The following is a 15,806-nucleotide window of genomic DNA, read 5'->3' on the forward strand; positions in this document are numbered from 1 at the left end:
GGATCCTTTTCTAAGTAGCTGACAGCTGGTAACTGTGCAGGGGCGGATCTAGCAAAGTTTTGCCAGGGGCCAGGTAGGGCATTAACAGGGAGAGGGGGGCACAAAGAAATACTTTCTTATTTTCATTTAAAATGTCTGGCTGTTATTAAATAATTATCTGAAGCTTACAACCAAAGTTTTTATCTGATGTAAAATGTATAGAAATCATACATATATACCAACAAGACTGTGCATCACTGTCACAACAGCGTTTGTTTTCATTCAAAGGCTTTATGGCTTTAATACCTGGTGGGCCGATCTCTAGTCAAAATGCCCGGGACGATTTTTTGTCCCAGTCCAGCCCTGGGCACGACACGCAGTTAATTAATTTGAGCAGATGTATTAAAAAATAAATGGCCACACCAGCGGTGCACATCGCAAATTAGCTTGCATAGATACATTAGTCGTGCCTCTTCTTAATGACGGTATCTTAGCTAACAACCCCAACTACCAGATTCTACTTGTAATTGGCTAAAAAAAACATAACCGGTGAGAGGGACGTTGCTAGCTGGCAGTTTTTTCGAGCGATGTTGAAATTTCCACATTCCAACACTTCAAATTAGGGCTGCTCGATTACGGCAAAAATGATAATCACGATTATTTTCACTGAAATTGAGATCTCGATTATTTGACGATATTTATTTAACCCTTTAAGACCTACCATAGAACCAAGTCCGCCAGAGCTTATATTATATTTTTACATGTTGTAGTGCCATTTGTGGGAGCATTTCAAGTTGCTATACAACTATTATAGCCCATATTTTAATAATATGTATGCATTAAGTCCATAGTAACTACATAAATTGCAAAAAAGTGCAATAAACTACAAAAAAAAATTGAAAATCATTTTTGTTTTTTTTGCATATATTTCTACTTGGAGAAATTTAAGAGGCTTATCCTTCAAAACTTTAAATACAAAAAAGTTGCAAAAAATAGTTTACAACAGGAAATTTATTTTGAGTGTCTTCATAGTTTTATTTTGGAGATACATCAATTTTTATATACTGCAGGAAAAACAAAAAACAATCCTATGATGCAAATTTGCAAAGAAAACAGCATCAAAATAAACTATTTCCAGCAGTGCAATTCGAGTTCTAAGCATCCCAGAAACTATTCAGAAAAGTCAAACATGACCAGTATAGGCTTTTAAGGCCTACAAGTAAAAAAACTACAATTTCCGCGAAAATGACGTCACTTCCGGTTTCGGGCAGGAAATGGCGGACATGTGACAGTTCGCGCTGACGTCTGTTTAACTGTGGGAAGTGTTACGAACAGCTGATCGGATCGGCAAAGCGTGTTTCTGGAATATTATGTTTTTGTTCCTGCAAGCGCTTTTTATGCAGTTTTTGCAAAGCTTTATGTGGAAGGAAACCGTGACCGAGGACAAGCTGATGGCATAAGATGTAAGTACAATTCCTCCGGTTTCATATGCAAAACAAATTATTGCGCTAGCTTACACGGTTCAGGTTCTACAGGGATTTAAAAATAGTTATGCAAAACGGAGCGTGCTGCTCTGACCGGATCTAAAGGGTTAACAATGACTTTAAAAAATAATATAAAATAGTGTGCAACACCACTGAAGTTTTTTTACCTCTCTTTTCAACCAACGGCAGTCACTCTCCTCTCCAAATAACTTCTGCTTAGCTTTCCGGGCTTCCCTCGGGTCCTCTTAATCAGCGGTCTCCAACCTTTTTTGCGCCACAGACGGTTTATGCCCGACAATATTTTCACGGACCGGCCTTTAAGGTGTCGCGGATAAATGAGGGAGGGGCCAATAATCGGCTCAGTCATTTTTAATGATCGTAGAAAGCCCAGATCGTAATCGTGATTAAAATTCGATTAATTGAGCAGCCCTACTTCAAATGCTTCAGGAGCTGTCCGCTCAGCGCAGCATCAGCACCACGGAAATCCGTAGACTCGAGACAGAATTCACAATGCAGGTGTATGGACCAATGGTTTTTTTCTGATCAAACCAGAAAGCTTTAATGAGCAGCTGGATTTGTCTCACATCAACTGGCTGGACACAGAGGACATCGAAATGCAGCTGATTGAACTGAAAAGCTAGACTCTGTAGGGGTCAAAGTTTGCAGAACTACGAACTCAGCTGGAATCCACAGCTGTACGTGTTCATGGAGCTGCATTTTCACCTGCTGGACATCACTACCTGACTAGTTTAACTGTCCTCAGAACATTGCAGAGGCATTATTGACAGTATTTGGCTCTAATATCTGTGTGAGCAGATTTTCTCTCACACGAAGAGAGTCCTCAGGTAGCCATCTGAATGCTGGGCACTCGGAGACCTGTGTCTCTGAGTGGGAGACCAGAGATCACATTAACATGTGTATCCCTGTATTAACAAACATGCCATATTGGCACAGTTTATTTTTCTTATCATTGTTGTGAGGATACTATAAATAGAATTTGCATTTTCTGTTGTACAGTTCATTTGCTGTTATGGAGTTCTTGTTATGGATAAGAAGTCTCTTTTTTTTTTGTTTCAAAATAGCTGATAACTATTCGCTGATAGCTGCCAACATCTGCGAACAAATATATTTCTATAAAGTTGTTCTATATAGTGTGTAACTGTTAGTATAGAGCGTTATTAAATTTATTGCTAATGCAATTATATGGCACATTGACTTCTGAGGAAATTTTAGATGGCACTCATCATCAGAAAGGTTGCTGACCCCTGGCATACAATATGATACAGAAAAATTATTGGGTGTCAAGATTTTCCTAGTTTTACACTGGTTGTACTACCAAACATAAAAGGTAAACCAACCCACTGTTTGAATTAAGCTATCCATATTTAAGTGAGCGCTGCAAAACTTGACTAACCATAAAGACCTAATGGAGTCCTCTGGAAGATGAAATATCCCCAAAACAGATCCACCTAAATTGTTCACATTTGACTTTTAAAGAGTCTCTAATTCAAAATTTTTATTTTTTTATTTTTATGTTTTGATGATGAAAGGACTGAATTTCTGTTCACTTACTCTATCCTCCTGTTTTGTTTTGTTTTTTTTAATTATGCTACTCCTTTCCCATCTTTTCACACGTTTGGAGAACTTGAGTGCTCAAATAGAGCAAAAACATACTGCTTGCATCTCTACCATTTATTATTATTATTATTATTATTATTATTATTATTATTATTATTATTCCCATTTTCTGTTCTTAGACAGAGTAAAGCCTGGCTGACCATGCCACTTCTCCATTTTTATGCCAAGAACAAAAGTCATCATCTACCTTCTCTTGAATTTCCTGCTTCTCCTTTAGGGCGTCCTCAAGCTGGGCTTGAAGGTCACTGATCTGAGCCAGGTTCTGAGCTGACTGAAACCCCCAAAAATGGAAAACAAGGCATGAAGCAACATTTTATTGGATTTAATGATCATTTGAAATGGATCACAAACTTTTTATTGCCAGTGTACATTAAACAAGAAAGAAATCATACCTGGGCCACAGCAGCCTTGTGTTTCTTCATCAGCTCATTGAAGTCCTCTTGGTCCTCCTCCATTCTTGACTGCAGGTCATTCTTCTCTCTCTGCAGACGACTCAGCTGCTCCTCCAGCTGAAAAAAAAAAAAGATATGCCAAAGATCTACAGAGCAAGAAGGCAACTGCTTCCCCAGAAATAAAAAATTTAACTGTCTTCACAAGATTTAGATGAGGTAGGAGATCCTATACAATTCTCTGTCCTATTCAATGCCATGAAAAATATCTGCACACTTCTTGATTTTTTTTTTTTAGTTAGTTGTATATTTCTTGCACGTAAATGTTTCTGATCATTATAGTAAATTTACACACAACAGCAGGTAGGATTGAAAACTTTATATCCTTAATAAATTAAATCATTATCTAACATTTTCATTGTGCATTTACTCAGATTAACTTTTTCTAATATTAAAATTTGCAGAAAGAAAGAAAGAAATCGGGGAGGGCATAAATACCTTTTCACAATATTGCATGTCCAATTACTCAAAGTAACGTCTATTAATCTATTATTATCAGTTACTATGTTGTAAAACAACACTACCAAAAGAGAAATTTAAGATGTTGCAGAATATATTTCAAAGTAAAATGAATGAAAATATAAAAGAATGTTGGAAAGCGAGTGGAGATAAAATGGCTCACAATACTGATTACACATTAACATTACTCACTGTGCAGTATTTCTGCATTATGATGAATCCCATTAACGGGCATCTGGAACTGGATAAGTAACAAGAGTGGTTTCTAAAATTCAGAGCTTTTTAAGATCTTTTTAAATGAGCAAGTAAACTTTCTTATGCATCTTTCGCACCAGATGTACCATCTTTAACATAAAATGTGTGTAGACACCCTAAATCTACAGGAGAGACCAGTGACCCTTTGCAGAAAGCTCATTTCTGCAGTTTATATCCACAATCTAATTCTTTAGTCATTAGCCAGAGTTCATGACCATAAGTGAGGTTGTCAGCATCAAAGTAGCAGAGGCCCAGTTCATCGGTCAATCTCCTGCTCCTTTCTCCTGTCATTCATAAAGAAGACTCCAAGATACTTAAACTCCTCCACTTGGGGCAGTCACTTCTCCCTGATCCAGAGACACTGCTCACAATACACCATCACAATAACTTTCTGGTGTGCAAAGTCTGTCCGACATCATCCCTCGTCACCTCATCCAACTCATCACTGGGCGGTGATCAGGTCCTCTCTTCACCCAAGTGTCCAGAACATATGACAGAGTGGACGATAAGATTACAAATCTTATCGTCACAATCATACAAAATTGACCTGCACCGAGAACACATGTCCTGATGCCACATGATCTTATGGACATCCTTCAAAGACGGTGTTCATTACAGACAAACTGTTATGTGCACATAGTGCTGGGCGATATGACGATATATATCGTGTGGACGATAGAAAAGTATCTATCGTGCCATTTGTCTTCTATTGTTTCTATCGTTTATAACCCAAATTTGATAAATTATTACATAAAATATATAATTAACCCTTTACAACCGGTCGGAGCAGGCACACTCTGTTTTACCTAACTATTTTTAAATCTCTGTAGAACTGGAACCACGTAAGTTAGTGCAATAATTTTTTTTTGCATGTGAAACCGGAGTTGTACTTACATCTTATGCCATCAGCTTGTTCTAGGTCACGGTTTCCTTCCACATATAGCTTTGCAAAAAATGAATAAGAAGCACTTGCAGCAAAAAAAACATAATATTCCAGAAACACGCTTTGCCGATGTTAATAACACTTCCTACGTTGGCATATAGGTCAGCGAGAACTATCGCATGTCCGCCATTACCTGCCCAAAACCGAAAGTGATGTCATTTTCGCGAAAGGGCCTTATAAGCCTATGTTGGTGTTTTTAAAAGTCATGTTTGACTTTATGCTTTTCTGTATCGTTTCTGGGATGCTTAGAACTCAAATTACACTGTTGGAAATAGTTTACTTTCATGCATTATAATATTTATTTTCATTTTTCCTGTAGTGTATATAAAAATTAGTGTATCTCAAAAATAAAACTATGAAGACACTCAAAATAAATTTCTCGTGGTTGGAAACTATTTTGTATTTACAGTTTTGAGAGATACACCTCTTAATTTTTTCTAACTAGAAATATATGTAAAAAAAACAACAAAAACGATTTTCTTTTTTTTTTTGTAGTTTATTGCACTACAATTTTTTTGCAATTTATGTAGTTATTATGGACTTAATGCATACATATTATTAAAATTTGGGCTATAACGGTTGTATTGATATATGGAAACTTGAAATGCTCCCACAAAGGGCACTACAGCATGTAAAAACATAAAGATAAGCTTGGGCGGACTTGGTTCTATGGTAGGTCTTAAAGGGTTAAATAGCCTGTGGCAAATATATTAGTGTTGTCTTCTCACTATACATGCTCTTACTTTATGCAAGAGAAAATAAAGTATAAAAAAATGATATTTTTCGCAAAGAAACTCTGTCTTGTGGTTTGAAAGCTGGTGCTGCTGTACATGCACCCGGATTTGCAACATACTTTAGGGTAACTCAAAACAAAGACTGCACCCTCGGCACTTGCTGTTTACAGGCTGCGTACTTTCTAGATGACCACAGGTCAGGTGGTTTATCGTGATATATATCGTTATCATGATATAAAACAATTCATATCGTGATAAGTATTTTTTCCATATCGCCCAGCACTATAAACATCATTGTGATGTTAAAAGATGATACCACAGTAGGGCTGGGCCATATTATACCGTTCACGGTAATACCGGTATAATGTTAGGCAACGATAGGAAAATGAAATATCGCGATAGAATGGGAGTAAAACGCGCATGCGCAGTGCCTTTGTTTTCATACGCACATGGCCGATTGTTGAGTGAAACAGATGAACCAGAATTGGTTTGTAAAAATGGTGCAACTTCCGTGATGTGGAACTGGTTTGGTGTTTGTCCGTCAGATACACGACAAAGCACATTTTTTTGCAGAACATGCAAGCGGCCGTTGTTATTGACGTATTTGTCGGACTAAGATGCTCTTAAATCTGGGAGTAATCTGGGTCCTAAACTCCGTATGCTTCAGGTCAAACAACACTGCAGCATCACTTAGAGTTAAAAACTGTCTAAATTCTTTCATCTTTAATAAAACGATCAGCATTGCTGCTTTACCAGGTGTAACTATAAAGTTTAACTTCCAGGCATCCATGAAAACAAAAGTTATTACATTTAACGGAGTTAGAAGTTAGCAGGAAGCTAGCGGAAGTTAGCTCGCTAGTTTCGCTAGTTACCTAAGCATGATATTGCATGTTCTGACTGAGAGATTTCTGAAAAAAATCAAACGTACAGCTCTGCTATCACTTCCAACATAAATGAAGACAGGAAACTAAACAGCAGTGACGTTTGTAGGGTTACTGAAGTTGGGCTAGCTGGTATATAATGATGTGCTACGTGATCGCTAGCGACACAGCTATGTTAGCATAACATAAACAGTGAAGCTGGAGGACGAACACTAACGCTTTTCCACTTATAAAAGTTAACGTGAAGGTTCTTCATGGTTAGAGACAAATGCAATCGCATGGCAGGATGCTGTAAACGGACCAAACTTCAGTCAGGAGAACAACTGAGATAATCCATCCACAATACAAGGTTAGTCATTAATATACTGCAACAACATGGGAATAGAGCAGCTGCCAGAGAATTCAACATTAATGAATCAATGGTACAGAAGTGGAGGAAGCAAGAAGAATGAGTTTAATAAAGTTTGATTTATCTGACTGCTTTGTTTCGCTTAATGTGCCTTATAATCCTGTGCACCTTATGGTCCGAAAAATGCGTACTGCACACTGCAGTTTAATGTTGCAAAGCACCTCTTTTTAACTTCAGTGGATATTATACATGGTTATGCTCAGGATATGTCAGCCCATTTCTACTGGAAATGCCTTTTGGTTAAACTTTCAGCAAGGAATTTGCATTTGCACTGTTACATTTTTATAAAGCTTTAATGTACATAAAAACCAGCTTCTTGTTTAAGTGAAAATAAATGGAAGGTTGTCTTTTTGCGCTAGTAATGTTGTGGAGTTGTATTTTGTCTCGCATCAATTATATCGTCGGTTATATCGTTATCGCAAATTTTCAAATATATATCGTGATAAATATTTTTGGCCATATCGCCCTGCTCTATGTGCACAGGTCTAATAACACCATCTTACAGGCTTTTCCTCACACTGTCCTTCAGGTCTCGCTGTGATTGCTCACATGAGCACTGGGGTCTCCCAGTAAGACAGTAGGACATCTGAAGTTGCAGGGAAACAATCCTCTGATCTGCTCGCAAAATTCCCAATGTACAGGAAGCACACTCAGGGGGATACGAAAATGCTCATCCCTGCCAGCTGCCTCCAGACTGGAACAGAGTCCAGCCCTCTCCAAAAGACTGGATCCATTCAGACTGAGATAATTAGTGTAAAATAATTAGTATTACCAGATTTAACAACAGTTCCCCGTGTTTGTTATAGACAGCATTAATTGTGATTGATTTTAGTTGTTACCATGTCTAGAGATTGTATTAATCATCCAGACAGTTTCTGTTACGTGTGTGGTTCATTCATGACTGAAGCACAGCGTCACCCAATTACCACAAACCTTAAGAAGACCTACAAATTGTGCTTTGGCTGTCTGCTGGATGACCAGGATAAATCTTGGGCTCCACACGTCATCTGCAACAGTTGTGACTGGCTAAATCTGTGAATGGCCACAATGCAGTCCCGATGATGTGGCTGACATAGAGCCTACATATGCTGCTCTAATCACAGAACTCAGCAGAGGTTATCCAAGCTCCCTGATATAACCAACATACCTAATTAAGAGACTGGCAGCCTGGGAACTGTGCTGAAATAATCCTATTTTTGTAATAACTGGGATAATATACAAAATAAGAGGAGAGGTTGTTGGTGCAGGGCAATGGATCAATAAATCATGACTAATGTGACTATGTGAAAATGTTAACAAATCAATTTAGGCACAGAGTTAACGCAAAGAGCTAGTGACACTCAGCGCTTAGTGAAAAACAGTCTAATGGGATAGAGAATGATCCAAACATCCATAGCTTCAAAATCGGGGTTTAGATCATAAAACTAAGATTTCATTTTATTTTTATATTTATTTTTATTGAAAGCACCGAGTGCTTAGGTGTACCAAGATGCACTTGATGCACTAAAAATATCCATGCGGAATCTGGGGCAAATTCATTTACATATCACACTTTCTTTTTTTAATCCACTGTTGAGTGCTTTTATCAGTGCTGAGTGCTGATAAAAGCTGCGAATGCATCTCCATCTCTGGAGCATGTGATGGATACTTGAAAAAAGTGCCAGTAACCAGCATCAAACTCTCATTTAACAATAGACTGTTAGTGTAATTTCAGCCCAATTACATGGCCGGGCTCTTTGTTTTTCTCTCTCTTTTATTTTCCCTCTCAGATTGCTAGAAGCTCTTTGTGGAAAAATAAAGCTGTTGAAAACATGTGTGACAATTTTCTCAAAACACTGCAATTACAATGGGAGAAGCATGCAAGCGGCAGCCATCTAAAAGAAATGTCATTTGCATGATTTTATTTCTACTGAATTGCAGTGTGTCATGTAGTTAGGGCTGCATAAAAAATCCTCCATTTATGTAATTACAGTTTGTGTTATCGGTTCTCACAGCCTTTTACTTTTCCAGCATGCTGGGTGCATGAAGAGGTCATTCTCAAAGATACCATTTCAAAAACAAACAGCTGCTGGCACAGTGATCTTGATTCCTTATCTCATCTTATATACTCCTCCTTCACATTTTACTGAATAGATTACACATTCTGTCAAAACAGTTAAGCAGTATTAATATCCCAAGATGAATATTTTCTGCAGTACAACACTTCTCAACGTTCGCCAAACAACCTGAGAAAGAACAAATGACGGCTAAGACATCCAGGGTAGAGGGACAGAGGCCATAACACATTCTAATTTAACACATACTGTGAGTAAGTCTGAAGAGGAAGAACATTATGCATTAACCTATTAAAATAATCCACTCATTCTCTTCTGGTTATTCTTATTCAAGACAACAGTGATAACCACCATGCCACAGAGAAAGTAACTGACATCTATCACTCCGGAAATGATTGCAAACCACTTCGAGCACCATTATCCACAAATAGGGAAAACCTGGAAAAATAATAAACCTTTCCAAGGGTGGCCAGCCGACTAAAGTTACTCCAAGAGCGCACCAACAAATCATCCAGGAGGTCACAAACGAACCCAGAACAACAGCTAAGGAACTGCAGGCCTCACCTGTCTCATTTAAGGTCAGGAGTTCATGATTCATCTGTAAGAAACAGACTTCAAGAGGCAAATATGGTGGGATAGTGTGACGGACCACTTGCCGTAATTGATTTAACCATAAATTCTGCTCTCTACCTCAAAATCCTGAAGGAGAATGGTGGCCATTTGTCTGTGCCCTAAAGCACAAGCACCCTTGGGCTATGCAGCAGTACAATGATCCAAAATACGACAAGAAGTCCACCTCTGAATGGCTCAACAAAAAGCAAAATAAAGGTTTTGGAGTTGTCTAAAGAAAATTTAGAATTAAATCAGATTGATATGGCTGTGCATAACCTTAAAGAGGCCTTTCACGTTCAAGAACTCTCCAATGTCACTGAATTAAAGAAGAGTGGGCCAAAATTCCTCCGCTGTACTATGAATGGCTCATTGCCACCAATATCAAACACTTGATCGCAGTCCTTGCTGCAAAGATTCAGACAACTGGTTATTAGGTTGGTAATAATTACTTTTTCACACAGGGTCAGGTAGGTTTGGAGAACCTTTTTCAAGTAATAGTAATAATAAATAAAATGAAAAGTAAGAAAATACATGTACTGTATTTACACAAGTTCCCTTTATCAAATACAAAATGCTCTTTGTTGATCTGAAACATACAAGTGTGACAAAATAAACTAAAGACTAAGAAATCGCCTTTTGATTACACTGTATCTTCTCTCCTTTTTGCCAGTCGGCTGTTCATTCAAAAGTATTTTTGAAAGAGTGTGTGAATATGAAATGTGGTGTTTCGGTGTACACAGGGTACTCTGACGTTTTCCAAACTATGACCTGGGTTTCTCTGCCAATTCAGTTAATACAAAAACCTTTTATCTTGTCCAGATTTAACTGTGTTGGCTCAATCTAAATGCTCATGCAGCTGAATTCTCAGCAAAGCTCTTCATTAACCTGCATTCACGATGACACTAATTAGAAATAATTAGCAACTGAAGTGAATGTTCAGTGCCATTTCTTCCAGTTTATACATCAGGACAAGCAAGGCAAGCACTGCCTGCCCAGTGAAATCTAAAAATAGGTATCGATTAAACTGTACTGCTCCACAAATGATCTCATGTTGCTTCTTTGAACTCATCCTGTAATTTACTGCCATCTGGTGGTCACAGTTGGCTAGCTGAACAAAGAGTCACCAGGCTATTTTCACCAAGCCCAGTTACGAGTTCACCTGGGAACTAGAAACACTAAATTAATTATGCTTTTTTCTTGTCGTCTGGTTTACTAGCTTATTATTTAGATGATGAAGATTGTAAATAATAAACCTTTATATTAATATTTAAAAATATAAAAGGTAAAACCTTTTTTTTGGACCCATAAGCAAACATGGGAGCAGTAAAACGTTTTCCACCACTGCTCTGGGGAAAGGGTACGTTGGGCACTGGAAGTAATAATATATTACACGTCCAGCCAGGAAGGACTGCAGAAAGCTAAAAATACCCACACAGAGTGCAGCATGAATAAAAGAATAAAAACAGCTGAACACAGGTGTATTAGAATTAACTGGTATTTATATGACACTTTTCTCTTCTTACAACTGATCAGCTGTTTCTGTAACGCAGTGTAATTAATATATATTTATACTGATTTCTTTACTTTTTTCATTTCATTTTTTTGCTCATTGACTATAAAGAATTATGTAGAAGTTAAGCTTCTTCTACATAATACATACACTCAACACTCTATAGTGATTATGTGAAAATGCAGAAACTACCAGAAGCTAAAACTCTTCAAACCACCTTCAGTACAAACAAATTCCTGACCTTGCACCTCTCTACATCTGGCTTCAAGTACAGTGTGCAATGAAATCAATAAAAGACTAGAAGTGTGCAGCAGGCTTCACAAGTTTGGCAGATTAATAGAAAGCCAAAGGAACATTTTATTATATAATTATATGATTAAGTATTGATATGTAAAGCCATCCGTTCATTAATTCCATCCATCCTTCCACGATTTGACTGACTATAATGGCATAATATTCACCTAAAATTAAAGTTAATCTTTTTGTTATTTAAATTGGTTTTAGCAATACGTGAACAACCATTGTGTGATAGACAGTCGTTTCTTTTCAACAGGCAGGAGAAGAACCAGAAGGAGATTAAACTTCACAGAGACAGAGAGTAAGAGTAGAGTAAATGACAGGCAAGAGAAACATTGGAGAAAGGAGAAAACACACTCTGACCGATGTGTGAAAACCAGATTATCATGGGAAGATAAGTCATTCCGAAAAGGACAGAAAATATAAAGGTCAAAACAGATTATGAGCGTTTCTGACAGGAGCAAACTAAGAAAAAAACTAAGGAGCTAAAAATGGCTTCTTAGAAGAGGAAGAGAGTTGTATTTTGCAGTGACTAAGAAAAATCTCTTCATGAAAATTATATTGTCTTTATATGTAAATATATTAAAAAAAATTTAAAAAAGAGGACCAGAAAGAGTAAGATGAGCTCAGAGGGGTCTCACAGGAAACAGGTATGTCTTCAATCTCTCACTAATCTCTGGCTAAAAGTAGAGATTCAACATATCTACTGATACCCCTCTACCACCACAGATGACATCTTAAAGAAAATGCCCTACATGGTTGAGACAGCTTTAGCTTTTTCTTAGGAAGAATCCTAACCTTCACCTAAGACTGCATGCTGAAAATTCTCCTTCTAAAGGCTGAGAAGGAAATCCAGTGAGCTGTACTGACCGCCTGTTTCGTTTTGGAAATGTCCTCCATCTGAACATGTAGGTCTTCAATCTCCACCTCCATGGACTTTTTAGCTTTAACTGCAGCTGCACAGGTGAACTCCGACTCCTCTAACTGAAACACACAGACATTGAGGAAAAGAATGAGCTCAGGACGACTTCACAGTTAGTATCCCAGTAGATATATTACAGTTTTTTAATGGATTCTGGTCCCAGTCAAGAATCCAGGTGGCTGGGCTTTATTTGGAAAATCTTCTGCTTTGGATCAGAGGTTTTCAGACGGTTCAGTCCCGTAAGAAGGCACAGGGGAGTTGAAGTGAGGCCACAGACATGAATGCTTTGAGTCATAACTCAATCACATCAGGGGGTGTTTTACAGCTTAAAGCCTGAAAAACTGTCACAAAAAATAATCCAAGATTATGCTAATTACCATAACAGGAGCATAAAATGTGTTGACATGTAAATGTGCTGGTGTCAGTATTTGACTTTTTTCATTCTTTGGTGTTTTTCTATCTAGATATGATGCACTGGTCTGCATTGGTGCATCATATCTTTATTCTCTTCCCCCTCTTTCTTAAATAGATAACTATCATATCTGATATCATATCTCACAGTACAATAATATTGAATGGGTTGGATTGTTGTATTTTGTCATGTTTCTCAGGTCTTTGTCTGAATTTCTACGAACATTATTGCTAAGGATTGTCTTATTGCATTGGAGTCACACTGGGTTAAATATGTACACTTGGGTTTTAAGGGGTATTTATTATTTTCTTCTTTTTTTGGGTTGTATGGAAGCCCCAAACGCAATTTCATTGTTCTTGACAATGACAATAAATAAATACTACTATCTACTTAGATTAGGGGTCTTTCCATTTTCCCACAAGCCACAGATGATAGCATGTTTTTGAAACTGCTGCTGTCAGTAATTTATGAAGTTGTGGCTGTACCTGATTCTTGAGTTGGGCGATCTCCCTCTTGCTGGGTGCGTTATTCTTTATGTGGTCCAACATGATCTGGGCATCTGCTAGCAAAGCCTTGGTTCTCTTCAAGTCCTTCCTCAAGCGCTTTTCAACCTCTATGTCACCACCTCTCACCTGGGAACCAAGATGACCAAAGTGTGACTCAACTGACTGAGTGGGACAAGTTATGGTAGTTATAGTAGTTATAGTAATACACAGTGTGTTTTATCATTAAAGGAAGAATCCTTAGATTATCTAGCATACATAGAACTTTCTGAAAAAACTGAAATTTCTGAATTGATAAATTAAATTTGGCTACAGTGAAACACTACATACGAAGAAAGTAACAATTTTAACTACTAGATAAACTTTAGTAGTTTCTTACTTACTAAAGACAATATTCTTTGCATTACAAATGTTTTAAGTATGTTTGAATAAACAAATGAATTATTACCTTAGCATACATTTGCAAAAATGTCTAAAAAATGTCTAAAAAATGTAGTCTAAAAGAATATCATGAAACGAAATGAGTGATGCTTACATCCCTTGATAACACAGCTCATTTTAAACATAAACACCTCACACAACTTGTTAAGTTTAATTTATTTGCCCATACTCATATAAAATTGGATCTGCAATCAGATATGTAAATTTTCTTCTGCTATGTCCACAAGGCCAAATTTAGCTAAAACCTCAGGTCATGTCAGATATTTGCTTACAGTTTTATTTCTTTTTTTTACAGATGCTGCTCCGGTTGCATTGCACTGTGTTCATTGTATTTACCTGGTCCTGTACAGACAGAAAGTTCGACTCCAGCTCTCTCTTCTCTTTCAGCACCTTCTGCTTCTCATCATACTCCTCTTCAAGCTGGACTTCCATTTGTTTTAGCTACACAAACAGACACACACACAGTCGTAATGCAACTGTTCAAGAACCTTTTACACAGTCACCATATTAACATATTATTTTCACATGCCAGCAATAGTCAATAAAAGCTGGTTTGGCTCAATTTGTTCACTTAGAAAGAGAGGTCACTGCAAATCAATACAAAGTGAAACTGGGATCATAATGCCCTGTCATTGAACAGTTTGAGTATGCCAACAGTGGGAATCGTGTGCTATGGCCTTCAGCTATTAGACTGCCAACTGAACATTTATTGAAGAATTGTGGACAAGATTGACGGTGCTCTCCACCACCATCACTGAAACGACAAATGAGGGAATTACTTTTGGGAAAACGGTGCCTCATTAGGCCCGCAGAGACCCATGAGATGCAGATGTTACATGTTCTTGTGACATGTAACATGTAATAGCCCAACACCGTATGAACACCTTCTTCCCCCATTGTCACCCATGTGTACATGGAAATGTGTCATATGCCAAAACATCCTTGGACAAGATACAACAGCATTTAGGTGCACGTTGGTTATATGAATGAGTGCGAATGGGTGACTGAGGCAGGTACTAGCACCAGTCCATTTAACATCTTGTGTCATTTAATTCATCTTGGTAGTTTCTGGATTCTTGGTGAGTTAAGTTTATAATCTCAAAAAAGAAAGGACTTTTTTTCTCAAACCTTTCAGAGTATTTCAAGAAGTGAAGGCTATTAGTAAGGGTTTGATTAATTACACATTGATCCTACCCTGTGAGTCAAGTCAAATCCACCATTTTTAATTCTATTGCACATTTAAAAACAATAGCTGTTCTCTGAAGTGCTGTGCACCTAAAAGAAATGTGCACACAAAGTCAAGCATCAAGGAAAAACATTTAAAACAGGGTACATGTTAGTTCAACGGTTTTCTGTGGTGTCTAGAAACCTCCCATAAACAACACTGAATTGATAGCAGCTTGATTGGATTTTGTCATATTGTTGCCATCATTTCATTTATCCTTTGCTGTGCATGCCCTTACAGCTAATTTCTCCATCAGTGTCTCTGGATCTAGTCTCTAGCTGTGCCTAAAACCACAAATTTTAATCCTGCTTCTCCTAAACACTTGCTGACAAGTGTTACAAAATGTGAAAAAGCACTTTCTCACCTTTTTGCTACATGACTGCCTGATCTCCTCCACTTCCTCATCTTTGCTCTCAATCTCCTTGGAATGGGTTTGACGCAAGCGCTCCATCTCCATCTCAAGACGTAGCTTACCCTGAAAGAAACACAGACCAGATGCTCTGGACTCACTGTGGCTTAAAGAAGCATAATGTTAATGTTCCGTCTTTGCCTTGATGGAGGTATGTGTCCAATGCCATTCATATTTCACAAAATATACT

At 37.7% G+C, this 15,806-nt stretch overlaps 1 protein-coding gene across 6 annotated transcripts in view; it reads right to left on the reverse strand.

Annotated features, from left to right (window-relative positions):
* myo18ab (myosin XVIIIA b) overlaps positions 1–15,806 on the reverse strand; it is a 127,845-nt gene that overhangs the window by 19,824 nt on the left and 92,215 nt on the right. For all 6 annotated transcript variants that reach the window (XM_085479062.1, XM_085479063.1, XM_085479061.1 and 3 more), the window contains 6 exons: positions 15,572–15,682; positions 14,319–14,423; positions 13,524–13,670; positions 12,575–12,688; positions 3,494–3,610; positions 3,289–3,372 (listed from right to left, as the gene is read on the reverse strand). In XM_085479062.1, coding sequence (XP_085335188.1) covers positions 3,289–3,372; positions 3,494–3,610; positions 12,575–12,688; positions 13,524–13,670; positions 14,319–14,423; positions 15,572–15,682 — 678 coding nt within the window. The remainder of the gene's footprint in view (positions 1–3,288; positions 3,373–3,493; positions 3,611–12,574; positions 12,689–13,523; positions 13,671–14,318; positions 14,424–15,571; positions 15,683–15,806) is intronic.

This window comes from Copadichromis virginalis, linkage group LG14 (genome assembly GCF_057382275.1).
Source record: "Copadichromis virginalis isolate Kocher_CV1m ecotype Utaka linkage group LG14, C_Virginalis_male_GT1.1, whole genome shotgun sequence".
Taxonomy (NCBI): domain Eukaryota; kingdom Metazoa; phylum Chordata; class Actinopteri; order Cichliformes; family Cichlidae; genus Copadichromis; species Copadichromis virginalis.